The sequence below is a fragment of the Amblyomma americanum genome, chromosome 2, assembly GCF_052857255.1.
Source record: "Amblyomma americanum isolate KBUSLIRL-KWMA chromosome 2, ASM5285725v1, whole genome shotgun sequence".
NCBI lineage: Eukaryota > Metazoa > Arthropoda > Arachnida > Ixodida > Ixodidae > Amblyomma > Amblyomma americanum.
Genome location: NC_135498.1, coordinates 74,482,300 through 74,500,231, shown reverse-complemented (window position 1 = coordinate 74,500,231; position 17,932 = coordinate 74,482,300). Strand labels below are relative to the sequence as shown.

General features: G+C 47.8%; 1 protein-coding gene across 1 annotated transcript; it reads right to left on the bottom strand.

Moving 5' to 3' along the window:
- Positions 1–11,116: 11,116 nt before the first annotated feature.
- LOC144119787 (uncharacterized) lies at positions 11,117–12,336 on the bottom strand. Its single transcript, XM_077652328.1, has 2 exons — positions 12,304–12,336; positions 11,117–11,581 (listed from the first exon to the last, which is right to left on the bottom strand). The coding sequence occupies exons 1-2, from the start codon at positions 12,310–12,312 to the stop codon at positions 11,117–11,119; spliced, it is 474 nt and encodes a 157-aa protein (XP_077508454.1). The 5' UTR covers positions 12,313–12,336.
- Between the last annotated feature and the right edge of the window lie 5,596 nt (positions 12,337–17,932).

Below are 17,932 nucleotides of genomic sequence, written 5' to 3'. Positions count from 1 at the left end.
GTAGTGGGCATGTGCCAGCAACGTCTGAGGCCTTCCTTCCTTCCTTCCTTCCTTCCTTCCTTCCTTCCTTCCTTCCTTCCTTCCTTCCTTCCTTCCTTCCTTCCTTCCTTCCTTCCTTCCTTCCTTCCTTCCTTCCTTCCTTCCTTCCTTCCTTCCTTCCTTCCTTCCTTCCTTCTTTCCTTCCTTCCTTCCTTCCTTCCTTCCTTCCTTCCTTCCTTCCTTCCTTCCTTCCTTCCTTCCTTCCTTCCTTCCTTCGTAAGCATGACACATACACACGCAGGGGGATTGGCCCAGGTTCAGTAGATAATCCCAATGAGGTATTTGCGCGGGGAAAAATAGACGTGAGAAGACTGAATCAAGATAAAGATCGGAAAAGTCAAATGAATTAAAGAAATATGAATTACCAGGAATAGAATCGAGCATTTTTGGACATGCGACAAAATTTTATATACAGCTAACAAGGTAATCGATCAGTTGCACTTATGTAATCATGAAGGTAGCCGCAGACACTGCTTAACGGGAATCCCTTTGCGCTCGCACCGAGCGAAAGAATAATTGGAAGAGACAGAGGGAGTCCTAACCTGGTAAGAGGAACCTCCAAATACTGTTTTTCTCTGAACTGCGAACTGCCGGCAAGAGAGGAGAAAATGATCTATTGTTTCAACTTGCCCACATGATACACAAGGGTTTCTCGCAGCGAACCCACATCTGCATAAGTACAAATTTAAGTGAGGAATTCTGCATCGCAGAAGCGTCATTGACACCTCACAAGGCCTTGATTTACACCAGCGGATATTCCATGGAAACTTTAAGTGGTTAAAATCCACGGTATTGAGCAATGGATCACTCAGGTTGGCTGAAATATATTGGAAGCGCGGGAAACGTGAAGTTTCTAACAGAATGAGGTGAGGGATGGGATAGATTACAGGAGTGCTGAGAGCTGACCTTGCCAATAAATCAGCCACCTCGTTAAAATAGACGCCCGAATGCCCAGGTACCCAGACAAAGCGGATCTCACGCACTGTGCGCGGAACAAAAAACCTAAGCGAACGATTCAATAAAGATTTTCCCGAATTTTGGAGAGAGACTAGAACTGAAAGGCAGTCTGCAAGAATAAGAACCCGTGCTACATGGCTAGGAAGTTTGAGAAGAGCCAAACCAATGGCCAGAAACTCTGCCAAGAATATAGGAGTATAATCTGGGATACGAACAGAATAGCTCCAAGCCAGCTCCTGCGAATATATCCCAACCGCCGCCTCCTCACAGCTGCCGGAGGCATCAGTGGAGGTAACAGTATGAAGAGGAAAATTATGTAGGTGTTCAGAAAGGAGACCATTTAGGATATTTGCGGGCATATGTTTCGCGTGGGACGGGAAAATATGGTCGTAATAGAAGACGGGGTCAGCCTGCGTATCTGCAACTTGTTGCAAGGAGATCAGATCAACCTGAAGCGGGGCTAACAGATTCCGCTTGAACCTAACTTGCGGAAGCTCATAGCGTGGCCAATGATTAGTGAAAAACAGGTGTGGTTGGGATAGAAAAATGGGTCTACTAACGCCGGGGGCCGGGTCAAAGGACCTGGGGAAAGTACGCACTGTTAGAAGTAGGAAGCGGGAAAAGAGATCGGGGATACGGGCTTCCAGATAAATGACAGCGTTTGAAGCTAGTTTTGGGAGCCCGAGGCATAGCCTTAGGGCACGCTTTTCCAGTAGAGCTAATGGCTGAAGCTTGTAGTTTGCGCTACCAGAGAACAAGACACAACCAAATTCCAGAATCGGTGATATAAGCCTTATAGAGCAACAGTTACTCGTCACGACGCATGCCAAACTTTTTATTGCCAACTCGTGTCAACCGGCCCAGGGCACGTTCCCCTTTAATAACGTTATTTTTAAAATGGTGTAGCCAGTCCAAACTCTGATCATAAGTAACGCCTATGTGTTTAACCGACTCCACCTGCGGAATTGGAGTGGAGCGGTATACTAGCGAGATGTACAAAGGAGTGTCGGGCGGAAATACCAGTACACCACATTTGCTGACATTAAGTGATAAATTAATTTGGTTCAACCAGACTTCAATAGCATTCAGGTATGCCTGCAAACACTCGTATAGTGCATGAATATCCTTTGCTGGTGCGAAAAAAGCTATATCAGCTGCATATACATAAACTGTAATGTTTGGATGAATGGGTATGTCTCGAAGCAATATGTTGAAAAGCAGTGGAGACAAAACAGATCCTTGCGTCACACCTCTTGATTGAACATAGATATTAGAACAGAAAGATCCGTCTGTACAGACGAAAAATCTATGTTTTAGAAATTCACAAATCCAAGCATAGATGTAGTGCGGTGGATGTAGCTGAGCAAGATTGTTAATAAGGACCGTGTGTTCAACGCTGTCATAGGCTTTAGCAACATCAAGTGTCACCAAGGCCGCAACTTCTCTATTGCGCATTGAGAGTCGTATTCGGCTCTCGAGATCCACATGCGCGGACCATATGGAACAACCGCGACGAAAGCCAATCTGTGCGGAGCTGAGGCCGTTAACGTGATGAACATGCTCTGTGATGCGACTGTGTACTACTCTTTCTATTAGCTTTACTAAATTTGAGGTTAAAGCAATCGGCCGAATACTGTCTAAATGAAATCCATTCTCTGCATTTTTCAAATGTAAAATTATTTTCGCAATTTTCTAACTGTAAGGAATCCAAGAGTTTTCCAATGACGCATTTACAATATCCAGAAGGTGGGTTGGAAAGTCTTGCGCTAAAATCTTTAACATGCCCGCAGCAACCCCATCAGATCCCGGGACAGCAGACTGCATCGAAGAAACAATTGGGAGGAGTTCCGACATGTCCACCTCAGGATAGTCCGAGCTGGGGGTGAGAGTGTGCAAATTAAGGTTCCGTTTTCTGCAATTGGAAACGTAAAGCCAGCCCCTGAGCGATACGTTCAAGGTTTTGCTTAGCTTCCTACGGAGACAATACCATTGACTTTATGCGGTTGGAGGCCGGAGAGTTGTTATTCTGCGCCATGAATCAATATAGAGCCTTCTTATTCTGGGGTTTAGAGAGATACGTGTTTAAATTTTGATTATAATCCTCCTTTGCGTTTTCAACAGTTCTTTGAAAGATGCAGAGTAGAACTTATAATTTATCCAATTAGCTGGGCTCTGATTATAGCAAAGGCTTTTCATGTTGCTTTTCTAAGGCGATAAGCTTTCTTACACTCCTCCGTCCACCAAGGAGACGGCTGTCTGGCAGGGGCAGTTGCGCACACAGAGAATACAGAGCTCTCAGTAGCAACTTGCAGGAAGGAAATTGCCCGCTGAGCTCTTTCTGCTCGACCTGAGCTAACTATGAAGGGAAGCGAGGCAGACATCAATTTTTTATACGTAATGTGATTTACAAATTTCATGGTTGCACCACCTTTTCTGATAGGAGAGGACATAATAGTAAAGGTTATTGGAAAGTGGTCACTAGATGTACCTGAGTTTACTGTTGACAATGCAGATACTCCAACCCCACAAGATGCTAATGTTAAATCTATGACTGAACGAGAAACTCCACGCATAAAGGCTATTGCTCCGGAATTGCAGCAGCGCACTGCATTCATAGACATCCATGACCAGAGAAGCTGGCCGCAGGAGTCAGAGCGACTACCCTAGACACTGTGGTGCGAATTAAAATCCCCTGCGATGACTGTGTTGTTTGCTCCGCTCAGTAAGGTATCCAAACAGTCTGTCCTGTGAACACCTACAGGAAAGTAGACGTTAACAATAGTTACTTTGGCGCACTGTGGAAGGGAGATTTCAACCGCCAACAACGCACATTCAGGGAGCATAACGTTCTGCGAGATTGATGCCCGGTGACATATTTTTGTAGAGATCATAGTTATTAACCCACCACCCCTGTCATTAATGCGGTCTACCCTGAAAACGCGGAATTTTTTCATTGAAAAGGATTTAAGTGGAGAGAGCAACGTTTCTTGCAAAATCACAATATCTGGATTATGTTTATGAAGAAATATTTCAAGATCCATGAAAGAAAAAAGTACGGAACGACAATTCCATTGCAGAACTTTTAGACCTGCCATGATAATTGACTGATGAAAGAGGAAGCAACAGCCTCCTTCAGCACATCAGTCTGCGGGATTACTTTGGGCGGTCCTTTCTTTGCTTTGATTTGCGGAATAGCTGACTTCGAGGGTGAGGAAGAAGCTCAACGCTTCTGGGAAGGACAGAGGATTTCAACATCCGTGTTACGGATATCTAAGTGAGAGACACTGCAAGGAGCGCTGTTGGCAGGCGGGATTTGGGATGTGTCAAGAGGCGACATGGAGTCACTCTTACTAGCAGCACAATTTGGGAGCGATGCAGGCGTCGCCGCCGAAGCAGATGATTGAAAAGGCAGAGACAGGCCTGCAACAAGTTGAGACAAAGCCTCAGTGAAGTTGCACAACATTCGCTCGACCACCACAGAAAGAGCCTGTTCTACTGAGGACACTATCGAAGTCGTTAAACTTGTCTCTATATCTGCAACAGAGCTTCGCGCACGACTGGCATATGTATTATTCTTCCGATCCAGAAGTGCATACGCATCTGCTCTCGAGCATCGCTTCGCTTGAATTATATCTAGCAGGCTTTGTTCGTCAGCTCGCTTCGAACAGTTGGCATCATCAGCTGAGTGGTTACACTTGTAGAGGCAACACTGGGGCTGATCAGATGAGTAGCTGTCATCCGAATGCCCTTCTCCACAAACACGGCAGCGGGTCGCCGATTTACACGCTTTGCCACTGTGACCGAACCGCCAACAGTTGGTGCATTGAAGTGGATGGGGTTGGAGAGGATCCACACGATACACTATTGGCCAGACCTTGAGCTCAGAAGGACAGGAGGAGCCAGCAAAATTAGTTTTAACTGATTCTGTCGCTACATGCACACCATTTAATTCTCTACTGCACCGGTAGACAGAAAGAACCCCCTCACCTGCATCCTGAAACTCATCCAGTATTTCCTGTGGGAAGATGCTGGCTTCACTCCACGAACAATACCTTTGGAGCATGCGAGCTGTTCAGGGATGAATGCTTTCACCGCTAATGACTGAAAAATTTTGCACTGGAGCAGGTCTGTGACGCAAGCAATGTCAGAGGACTTGAAAACAATGCCCCTACGGCCGAACGGTCGCACATCAGAGATCTGAAGGTAGTGGGTAGTTAGAGACCTTAGCTCCTGCTGAAGAACCTTAGAGGTTTTTATCTTGATCATTCCTTCACCTATCGGTACGAGTGCCACAGGGATGACGTCAATTCCATTTTTCCTAAAAACGTCCAGCGGCAAGCTTTGGGTGGGCAAGCTGGCAAACCAGGCTGCCGACCCTCCGCCTGGGGAGGTCAGCGACATACCTGAGCCAAACGCTCCCTCAAGTGCACATTAACCGCGCCTACAGACTTAACCTTAGACCTGGCCAAATCCCCCACGCAGAACGGCCTCACCAGAGATGCGCACGCAGGCACCACCAGGAAACCACAGGCACCACAGGAAACAGCCGTTCAGAACCGTTCAGAACACCGTTCAATCGCCACCTCTCCTCAGCCTCAGCCCAACTCGCTACTCGCTACTCGCGCCGCTCCGCGCGTTGTAGCACTGTTACTTCGTCGTTGTCATTTCGTCTTCCTGCCATTCCCGAAGCGCTGACAGCAGACACGGCTTGGCGTCTGTAACGTTGAGAGGTAGTGGTGATTGATATCTGATACCTGATTTAATATCTGCAGCGGGTCCTTGGACCTAAGATATATACTTATTTTTGGGTAATGGCGGAGTGCTTGACTTGAAGCACTGTGGCACGGGTCGGCCCGGTATTGCACTGCCTCCGGGATCGGCCCGGGGCGTATTAGAGCGGCGTGTCTTTTCTTTCACTCTTTACTATCCTATCCTTTACCCCCTCCTACTTCCTGCACGCGGCAGCGAGCATGGCTCGGCTTGAGCCAGTAGGCAGGCCCGTGCACTTTACTTTTCCTTCTTCCTCTCAGCATCATCAGTCAGTTCCGCGGCAACGCGGCCACCCTGCCACGCTGCAGGATGCGGTTAATGGTTAAACGGGAGAGGTTTTTCATCCAATGACGCTGCTGCCTATTTCGTGTTTAATAATCTCTGCTATTGTCTTTGTTTTTTCGTTTTCGCAAACTAACTGTCGGTGGCGTACCTCTCCTAATTAGCCTTTAGTGAAATGTCCCTGTTCTAAGGGCCTATTACTAGCGCAGTGAATAATTCAGTGTGAATACCTTAATTCCGCCTCCCGTCCTGCGCTTTTGTGTACTCTCACCCACTTCACTTTTAATATTCCTCTGGTGTTTTGTTTTGATACAGTCAGAACTGGTCTTAGTAAAATTACTCACCTGAAAGAGTCTCTATATGCACGCGACATGCAGCACCAGCGCAAGGTGGACACGCTTTTATTCTCCAGAACGACTTCATGAAATGCCCGTAAGCTCTCTCCTATACTCATGTCCGCTTCTACATCTTGCTCTTACCAGAACAACCATCTGAAGGCCGTTAAGCTGCGACCTGACACACGCGGAGAAACGGTGTCGAAATTAAGTTGCAGTGCTTTTGTTTTATGGTAAACCACAACAGGTAGTGGCGCCGAAGGCGAACTGATGACCCAGTCACGCAACACAGTCGGTTGTCAAACCTAAAGCGCGTCTAATAAAACTATACTTGTCTCTGGTGGCCACATTTCCGCTCGCGGTTCCCCAGATTATTTGGGGGGTACTTTTCACAGAAGAAATCTACTGCGAGCATCACAATGTGGTGACGTTTTCGCGTAAAGACGTTTTCAGAACACAACAGGTAACTTCTGGCATCGCGCTGAAAAATCTCTATTGCCTTAGGCTAAGGTTCCACCGTTCAAAAGTCAAAGCAGAAGACAAAGAGGTGTGTTTGTTTTTCGAGAAAACCACTGGGTTTTAAATGTTGCTGGGAATTCAAGGAAATGCTAGGCGTCTGGTATTTTGGCACGGCAACTATTGTGCCTGGACTGCTATCATTGGAGAGCAGAGAAGGCACTTTATTTCTCTACTTTGATTTTAGTGCTCCGCAATACTTACAGTATACTTCCGGGCACGTGCTGATGCAAATGCACCTCACTAAACTAAGGATTCCAAATTCACAGGGAAGACAGTAGAAAATATTTATCTCGGAGCATTACTCCCCCATACGCAGGCGTGTGTGTGTGCGTGGGCGTGCGGGCGTGTGTTATACAGTGCACTGAAACAGCTGATTCACTGAGCAAGAACCGTGAAACAGTTCTAAACTAACCACACTTCGAGCACATCTGCAGTAATGACCAGGGCACGCTGTCTTGTTAGCCACAGGTGACTGAACAGGCTATAATAAGCGAATTATTTCTCCTCTGCAAACAGCCTTGATCAGAACTCGGTCACGAGCACCTCATCAGCACTAAAAATAATGTATATTATCGACCTCTCCCTCCTCCCCCTAAGTGACGCTCACACGAACCTTCCGGACAAGTCTAAAACATGTTTTTTTCATTTATTTGTTCTTTATATCCCATGAAGCACCCCTCCCCTAGGTGGTGCTCACATTAAACTTTCGGACCTTTTACAGCTACTTGTTTTTTATATCCCATGACGCATCAATACTAATCTTCTGAAAGGAACGGTAATCTAATTACTTCAGATCTGTTAACTCGGGATATCTCTCGAGAGTCGGAGACTGACCTTTAAAGTGCCGAATTTGAAACTCTCTGAAGTTAGGCAGGTGGATGCGCATGCATGATTAGAAATGCAAAGCAGACGGGCTCATTAGTCGACCGGCCGCAGCACCTCTCCCTGGCGTCTGCTAACAGCTGCATCCAATCTCGATCGAGTCGAAAGTGTTGGTATTCGCGCTCCACTCATGTTTTCGGGATGGAAATCTCTCACTGCTCGCAGTTCATCTTTCCCAATAAGATCCCGACTTCTAGTCGCCCCTGGCAACTTTCCTGCCCTGCGATGAAACGATGTTCGAAAATTTGGATACGTAATTCGGCTGTGTGTATTGCAGAACTTCTGGGAGACAAAATTAGGCATGCCTGGCAACGCTCTTAGTCACTTCCATTGGTCCCTCATTGTCTTTGCGGTTGAGTGCTCGCATATTTCCACTAACGGGTTATGCACTTTGTCTCTGTGTTGACCTCTGCATGCTGCCTAATTAAGGTGGCGTGTCGGTCAAGGAAGCCGGTCATAATACCATATATATGGTGTGTCAGTCTACTAAAGCCTCTCTGCAATCAGGAGTTTTCACTTAATGGAACGATTTGATTTAGCACTTTTTTGTCGCTCTAACTTTCGTGGCGCCTTCTAATCACTGGCCGCCTGATCTTTCCGCGTTTTCAGTGATAACATAGTCTTTAAGACTGTTATCTCATAAAAAAAATCCTTGTACTAGGAAAGCGACGTCGACGTCGCTGGTGCGGTATGTCGTAACACAGCAATGTGGAAGTATTTTGATGGCACTGTGTGACGCTATCTAGTTGGGCCGAAAGGTGGGGGAAAGGGCGGTGGTTTTTAGAACGTAAGGAGAGTGCAGGAGCCTCTATGGGGTAAGCAGTGCTATCGTTATAGTGAATCAAAACTAGAAACATCCGTGTTGATTAGTTTTGTTTTCCAAGCAAAACGACACCTGTGACACAGAATGGGTGCCTTCAAGAATGTGTCATCTCTTCAATGTGGCTGAGGTTAGCCCGTGAGTAGCTTCAGTAAACTCATGAAGGTGAGGGTAAGGTCCTGTGCACCTACTGTTGCCTTATCTCAGCCAGGAGGCAAGGGGGCGAGTACGTGCCTTTTATTTCTATATTTAATACACTAAACAGAGATTCGAAAACATCAAGACTAATATTCTGTGGAGATGGATCGAATAATAAGCCGAGACTCAATGCCAGACAAATAACTACAGTAAGGATGCTTTAGTAATGACAAAGAGGTGCATTTTGAAAGCCTAATCATTTGACACACAAAGGGTGGCAAACGCGAGGGAGTGTAGTTACATAGATGTTACACAGGCAGGCAAATCCATTAATGCTTTCAAAAACTGAGGTCACTTAATGCAAACAACTTCTTTTAGACCATAGTGTACGGTAACTGGATGATATCCGTTCTATACGTTAAGCTTTGTTAACAGGGCTAGGTTTCGGAGTCGGTGCAGTTCAAAGAGGATGGTTTACGGCTGGGCTTTTTACGCTCTTTCGAATGAATAGCCAGTTCCTAAATGCGCGCCAAGAATGACTTTTCGTTCCATAACTGCAGTCGCACCAGTTGCCGGCGTGAACGAACGTAAGACGCTGATGAGTGCGTGTCTAGATTTGCGGTTGAGCTTGCGCCAGTGGTTGGTCAGGATAATTACGCACGTCTGGAACAACATGCGGAAGTCGCATCAGCGAAAATAAATTTTAAAATCTAACGGAGAAAGCTCCCCTTGAAATGCGTGGCCCTTTCGCTTTAAACTTCTTTCGGAGTCAAGAGAAAACATAGCTTCTGGTCGTCTGACTGCTTTGCTTCCGTGCTGTATCACGCGGCTGCGGTTTTCTTACTCGAAAGTTAATGCTTCATAGATAAGTTACGTGGCGCAACTGCGTCACGTAAACTGCACCACGGAAAAGTCGACAAAGTACAGTCGTGAGCAATATGAGAAGGAAAAAGCATTTTGCACAAAACGGCGAATTTTCTGGTTTTTTCTCCACTGAATTTGAGAATGACATGTGCCCATTACACGCCAAAGGGTTAACTTAAGTTAGATAAGAGAAAAGCAGTGTCAAACATAATTATAGAGTAGTTAATAAATGAATGCTCAGACATTATTCCGTCTCATATTGCTCACGACTCTACTCTACCAAAGCATAGTATTCACACTCGTTTAAAATGTGGAAGCTAAGCGTCGCAATGGAAATAAACCGAAATCTGGCGTCAGCTGGCTGCTTTCTCAGCACCGAGCGCCGAATATTAGGCTAGAATAGTTCACCCCAAGCCCACGTCTCGTCCTTTGCTTTCATGTTCCCATGCTTCAAGATTTCATCTTTCATTTATGCAAGGTTGCCTCAATCACACGCAGCTCCGTGCTCGTCCCAGTGAAGCTGAGATGTCTATCTTGCACACTTTTGCGCATATATTTGAAGCCAATCACGTGGTGCACTGCTCTCACGCGCTCTAGATTCTAAGGCAGTAGTTGTGCGCTTACACGGTTCGGAAGGAATTTGCGCCGCATAGAATCGTAGTGCGTTCACCGTTTCATCAAGATGAAAAGCGACGGGAGACAAAAGTGTATTTGCGAACGACTTGTAGTTTTTATTGCTTCGACTTTAAAATTCTGAATAAAAAAAAAAGGTTCGATGGTTGGTGGGGTTGACTCTTGACGGGCGAATGAACGACGGGGGAGGGTGGAAATGCCATGTGGATCGATGCTGCTTTCGAATGGCGTGGCCGTGGACGTGGTGTGCTTGGTCAAAGTGCGTGATGGCCTCGGTTCGTCTCAAGATTTCTGGAATCGAAGAAAAACCGAGACATACTCGGGTAAGACGAAGCCTCGTTTCAAAGCAACAAACACTCACAGGGGTAGGAAGCTTTGTCTTTTGAAATGCATCGACGCTGTGGTATATTGTGTTCGTTGGAAACTGATTCGGCGATAGCAACCATAACAAATACTTTCTTAAGAATTTGGTACTGCAGCTGTTGCTAGATGGCTGCGTCACCACTGGACATGACATCTAAAGACGAGATCAAATATTAGCAGGACTGGCTTGTCATATGCTAATTGCTACCTGAAGGTAGTTCGTAAGCTTCCATTCGTGTACAAAGGACGGGGTATGCGTATCCTGATAGTAATTTTCATCGTGTGGCTTGTGAAGTTCGTATATGTGTCTTTCGCTCTAAGTCAGAGTCTCAGGGACAAAAGCTTAGACATGTCAACGCTATTAGGGAAGCGTGATACGCATTTTTGTTTTTGTGGCGGTTTCCACTACCTTAGATTATTAATTTCAGTTTCTTAACTGTTAGAGGACTACAGATGAAGCTAGATCTCATTTGGGTTGTATCTTCATGTTAACGACGTGAAAATTCCGCGCTAGTTACGCTCGCGACAGGGTATACTCACACTTCTTGAGGATTGGGGCATAGTGGTAGCCGCCGACTCCGTAGCCGTAGCTCAGGCCGTACGGGGACACTCCGTAGCCGTAGTAGGTGGGCACGTGGGCTACCGTTGGGGTGTATGCGGTGGACACCACCTTGGTGGCGGTGGGGACGGCGTGCACAACAGTCGGGGCGACGTAGCTGCCGGCCACCTTGGACACGGACACCGGCACGCCGGGGTGAGTCTCGTATGTGTCGGTCACCTTGGCCTCAATGGTCGGAGTGGGCACTACGTACTTCACGGGTGTGTGCACGGTGTGGTACACGGGCGCCCGGTACACACCGTACCCGGCGTATGGAGCATACGGGTAGTGGCCGTAGTAGCCGTAGCCGAGGCCGAGATAGGGAGACACGTAGCCACCATAGGCGGCGCAGGCCAGAGCCAGAAGAAGGCAAGCACGGAGCTGTGGAGAAAAATGTAATTTAAGTCAGGGGCTTTTAAAAGTGCAATATGGAGATGTCCACCATTTCCTTTTGGCGTACTCGCCTTTTGCGTGTGTGTGAACTGCGAATGGCAACAGTGTGGCGATGACCGTGCCAACAAAGTGAGAATACTAGCCTAATTGAAAGCGTATGGCCGTAATAATGCCATATTCCGCTGAGGACAAAGGTGCTTAATACCGAAAAGATTGTTAAATGGTTCCTGATAATGGTGCTGAATTCTGTTGTGTCGTACAGAACGCATGCATAGACAGCCTGATTTTGATAGCATTTCTCGGAAACGCTTCGCAGATTTGAACTGAGATTACTCCATTTAACTCCATGTTTCATTCACAGCACTTAAAACATTTAAAACACATCCGAATTAGTGGCATGTGGGATCCGAATTAAATTTTGGGCCCCACTTGTGCTTAAAACTCACGGTCGCAGAAATTACCCCTTGACAACTCTACTTGTCTAAGTGTACGACATACAAGTTACAGTGAATGCACAGTTGCTGTCTATATTCGGTGCAGGACCGGATACGAATTCACCGGTCGCTCCGAAACAACCGTTGTGTCGAACTTCAAGAAGTTAAGCCTTTAGTGCAGAGCTTTTCGAGGTAAACTCCCGCAAAGCCGACAGATGGACGGCTGAACCTGCACCCGGGTAAGGTTATAAACGAAATAGCAGCTGGTATACTTACTCCAGACATGATGGGAAGGTCGTACAGCTGATCTCGGATCGGAACTGTGGGTGATCTGTATGGCCGGTCGGACCCTCTTATATATCTGATCCGACGCTGAAACGGAAAGGCGGGGCATCTTCAGAGCCGTGGTTCCAGTGCGCGAGGTCCTCCAATCAGGGCCGGCCTTTTTCCACAGGTGATCCATTCCTATAAAACCAGCATAAAAGTCCCCAGTGCTATCATTCTTCCTTCTGCATTGCACTGTCCGCTATTGGCAACCGGCGTGTCACCCCTTTATTTATTAAGCGTTTTAGCAGTAGCATCGATAAATAATTGCGAGTATACTATGCGGGTTCATATATTCAGAGAGCGAGGGAGGGATTACAGGGGCACAGACTTCGTTCGGAACTTGAGGGTCACGTACCGTCCGGAATGCGCTGCGAGCTCTGTTTTGACCGGGTTCGAGTAAATAAATTAGTAAACAGGAGGCGGACAGCGGGAGCGCGATAGACATCGACGGGAACCGGGTGAAAGGGTTACGGCGGTGGGGCAAGATAAAAATGGGGCATCTATTTTTAGAAACCGCCCCGCTCTATCCCTCTTCATTTTTTACACGCCGCCGCTGCGCGCCGGTTCTTCTCTCAGTCTGCGGACGGGGGGTCGTGCCGCTTGTCTGTATTTTCGAAACCCAGTTCCTAATCTCACAGTAAGTGCTTGGTTTTATACGCCGGCTATAAAGGCAGTAAGGGAAGCGGTACATAAAGCATGAAAAAGCGTAAAAGCAGTATCCTACCTTCTGCACGTTGATCGCTCTTTCCTACGTGTAGCCTATTGGCTTCCTGATAACTGCGTTTGTATTAAACCCTTTGCCCCCTCTCTGCCTCCCCCCTTTTATTTTCAATCGCACGATACTTCCACTATGACTTTTACTAGTGTGACCCTGCTTGCTCGCTTTTTTTTTTCGTCCACTCCAGCACCACTCGCGACAAGCGCTTCTCGCCTTCAGCGTTCGTCTGCATGTGCCCTGTGGCTTTCTGCTTTTCGCTTCGGTGTCACGGGCTGTCACTGCGTCGCGTCCCACGGGGGTCAACTGCCCCTCTGGTCCGCGGTGCTTGGCGTCTCGGCCCCACGTGTCGGCTGAACCAGCCTTCTCGGGGTCACCGCCAGAAGTCAAGGCCGACATGATGTTGGCTACGCCTTGCGCTGAAGAGCCATTTATAGTGGCCGTGTCACCGCGCTTAGGGGTCGCGTGTTTCGAGGGAAAACAAAAACTGCGTGAGTGCGCGGTTCTTAAAACTCTCTTTTAGGGTATGGCGCCTGTGCTTGCATGCCTGTGAAGGGGGGTTGCAGGACGGGTGCTACCAGACGCTTATGTCGAAGGGTACTGGTCGTTTCTGAAGTGTCCGCATTTGGCCCTTGGTTTGAAATGCAGAAACGTGGAGCTGAAAACTGTTGGTTTACTACCGCGAAGGCGGATTCGGATGGTAATAGGCCGCCCATAGTATGTAGCCTTATTTTGTGGCTTCAATAGGATGAAATGACAACTAATGCCTATACCGGGGATCTCTAAGATGCACTGACATCGCGCAGCACTTGCGCCTGTTTGTGTTTCGCCTCCACTAAACACGGCGCCACGGCCAGGATTGAACCCACGTCCTCGGGCAAACCAGCCGAGCGCGCTGATTCTTTTGTTCTTTTTTTTTTGAGGAAAAGAAACAGAAGCATTGTAACTGTCTTACTTCTTGCTGGATACCTCAACTGACCATGAGGTACGGCAAGAATGGATGAATGAAAATTAAGAGGAATGTTTACTAAATTCGAATTTGCGCAAAAGCATACATTTTTGTCACGTAGAAGACGACGATGAGCGGGCAGTGCCGCGGGAAGGAGCGCTCTTCGAAAACTAGAGCCAGCTTTTTCTTCAGTGGCTGTCATTACAGACTCCCTTTCTTTGTGTACGTCCCTTGCCTCGGCTGTCGATTCGACAATCGTAAACACCTTCCATTCATTACTCCCTCCGCATTTGAGCCTTGTTCACATGATATGGGTGCCAGGTCATAGCGGTGTGACAGCCAATGAAGTTGCGGACTGCCTGGCAAAGGCGTCCCTCAATGGCCCCGTGCTACCTATCGTCCCGACAGCGTACATCACAGCAGCGGGGTTTCGAAGAGAGAATTTGTAAAGAATGGGACAACTGGATCTCCTTTAAGATCTGATGATAACCTGCACCTGAAGTATTCGTGGAGCAGGCAATCATGCCATTCACGGCAGCTTGAGGTAACTCTATCAAGGTTCCGCTGCTGGATCCCGCCCTTAAATTTTTATTTGCACAGGTCTGGGTTGGCGCTTAATCCCGTCTGCTTATTCTGTGGTGAGCACGAAACCATAGACCATTTCTTGTTGTTTTGTCGCCGCTACACCATGATGAGAAGACGGTTTTTAGAGAAACCACTACAACAGCTTGGCCTTTGTTTGAGCAGCCCAGACATATTGTCGTTTGGAGCCACCATACTTGGGTACAGCCACAAGTCTGTTTTTACCGCCGTCCAAAATTTTTTAATGAAATCAAATCGGCTACCTTGGTAATTTTTTAAAATATTGTTTTTATTCTTACAATTATCACTATCATTTAACCACTCGGCTCTAAACCTTAGTGTCGATATCCTGCGTGCGTTATGCATTTCCCGTTTCATTTCGCTGTTCCGTTTTGTTTACTTCTTCCTGCCTCAGCATTCATTCCATTTTCGTCCAGGAAAAATTTATCTGAACAAATCTCTGTGCCCCCTAATTCTCTGCCAATCCCTCCATGTGGGCATGTGCCATTGTATGAGGATAGCGACAACAACAACAACAACAACAACAACAACAACAACAACAACAACAACAACAACAACAACAACAACAACAACAACAACAACAACAACAACAACAACAACAACAACAACAACAACAACAACAACAACAACAACAACAACAACAACAACAACAAATGTTGCAATTTAACACGAGGTGTGATCGGCTACGGCGATAGCATAGTGCTCTCGAGCTGGGCTTTCGTGCACCTCGGTGGCTTAGTGGTTAGGGCGCTCGGCTAATGACCCGGTATACCCGGGTTCGAACCCAACCACGGCGGCCGCGTTTCGATGGAGGCGAAACCTAAAGACGCCTGTGTGCTGTGCGATGTCAGTGCACGTTAAGGATCCCCAGGTGGTCCAAATTATTCCGGACCTCCACTACGTACGGCACCTCTTTCTTCCTTTCTTCTTTCACCCCCTCCTTTATACCTTCCCTTACGGCGTGGTTCAGGTGTCCTACGATATATGAGACAGATACTGCGCCATTTCCTTCCCCCCCCCCCCAAAAAAACCCAATTATTATTATTATTTTTTTTCCAATTTACGTGGCGGTACTGACAGAGACGTGTGCTGCATGTGTTGGCGTTGACAACATTGTGGCAGAGCGCGACACTGGAGACACAGGCCACTGGCGTTCATTGGGTTCATTAAAGAGTTTTAGCGCAGCATCTAAAACACCCGAATGAGTGTTGTAGCGCGGAACACTGTCCAGCCCTACCTAGCGGTGAAACGCGGAGTTACGCTAAAACGAACATGAATCGCGCTTGCTGTTACTGTACTAAAATTGCTAAATAAAGGCATTATTTGTGTTTCTGTTATATATTTACACATTAGTGCTCCTTACAATCTAATATAAAGTATGTCGTGTTAGAAAAAAAAAAACGTTTGGCACTGTGATGGTCAATTCAAGCCGATGCCCCACGCCGCAAGCTCGCCCACTTGAGCTCGTCCCCGAATGGCCTTGTCGCGGTCACTTCCCGCAAAAAGCAAAGATCTTCTTGCGTGCTAAAACACTTGCGCGGCTTCTTTGCTTGCAGGCGTGCTTGCGGCTCGTCCGTGCTCTATGAAGCCGACGCGCCAACGTTCGCACTGGAGGCCGCCATATTAGTCCTCGATGAAGCACAATCGCTGGGCACTCTCCGCTGGAAAGACCAGACGAGCGGGCGAGCGGGCAGCGCCGCATACCCGCTGGCCGCCTGAGCGTTCTGCGCATGCGCAATGGCGCCCTGTATTGTCCGCTCCGCTGGCCGCTGGCCCGCTCTGCTAAAAAACGTTGCCGCTGACAATTTTGCAGACTCCGTTGACTTTGAGGAAAGGAGGGACGCATAACTGGCTCCTTGGGTCAGTGGACCACTCAGTCGCGCTTTCAGGTACGTGGAGGTGCTGAGAGAGAGAGAGAGATGTGCGCTGCACAAATTGGCGTTGACAGCGTTCTTGTGCACCCCCACCCCCTCATGTGAAGCTGATTTGGGTGCCCGAGCGCTCCGGGAATCCTGGAAACGAGTCCACCAACCCGCCGCGGGTCCCGCCGCGGTGGCTCAGTGGTTAGAGCGCTCGGCTACTGATCCGGAGTTCCCGGGTTCGAACCCGTCCGGTGGTGGTGGTGGTGGTGAAAACATTACGGATGAATAGGAGGTATGTTTGGATCAGCCCGTAAGGGACCGATCCGTACAAGCAATAGGTGCAGGTCCCTAGTATGGGACCCCAGTGGCGGTTGCCGCCGCCCGGGCGCGCCCGACTAATACCCCTGTCACACGGGCATTTCGAGGGCCCTCGAACCGATAGTCTATCGACTCAAAGGCGATCGAGCGCTGCCACACGGGCAGTTTCAATGGCGATCGAGTCAATAGCCTATCGAGTCAACGGAGTAGCGCAGAACTCCATCGAGATTTCGAGGGCCTTCGAGCGCTGCCCAAGGTTGCTAGCGTTGCTTCGAGCGGCGCCAAGCGCACTTTCGTACACGACACATTCACGGTGCAAAAACACGAACAAACATTATTCGCATAAAATTTAATGCAAGCAGTCTGTAAAATTATTTAAAAATTATAGTAGACTGGTTTTAAGCGCATTAAGCGCATTGATTTTGCGTTGCAGTCTTTGCGTTGCTTGCGTACTTAATGTTGACAACATGGCGGCACCCTGCCCGCCCGCTTCACAGCGATAACAGCTTCGTCGCTAATCCCTCAGAGCAATATCGTGTTCTAAGCTGTTGTATTCGCCTTCGATTTGTCCATTCTTACCCTCGCATAAGGTTTCCAGAGACAAATAGCTCTTGCTTTTCAGATATCATGGCGATTTCCCAGGTCTTAAGCCTGGCGAAGCAGCGCTCCGACAAAGTTGGACTGGCTTGGTTTTGGCTCGTCTTGTATTAGAGTGGCTACAGCAGTGTAAGCATATGTCTCTCGCGTACGTGCAATTAAAAGGGTTTTGAACGACTTTCGCGTATGCCTGTATTTCAGCATTTAGTATACATTTATCAAATATTTTTGTTATTTTTGCAAAATCCAAAGTAGCGATTGTGGCGCCACACATCCGTGGTGTAAGACACGAGAACCATTTCAATGGCCATTGAGATTTGCCGTGTAGCAGCGGCGAGTTCGATGGCGATTGAGAATCTCGAAGACCCTCGACTCGAGGGTGATTGAAACTGGCCGTGTGACAGGGGTATAAGGCTTGTTGGGCCTGTAAGTCGTGGCAGCCGAGCAGGGTCGCCTCCCAGTCCTCCCGGGTTGGGTTGGGGATTGGGGGAATAGCGGGGTTGGAGGGGCAGGCCCAAACCATGTGATAGGTGT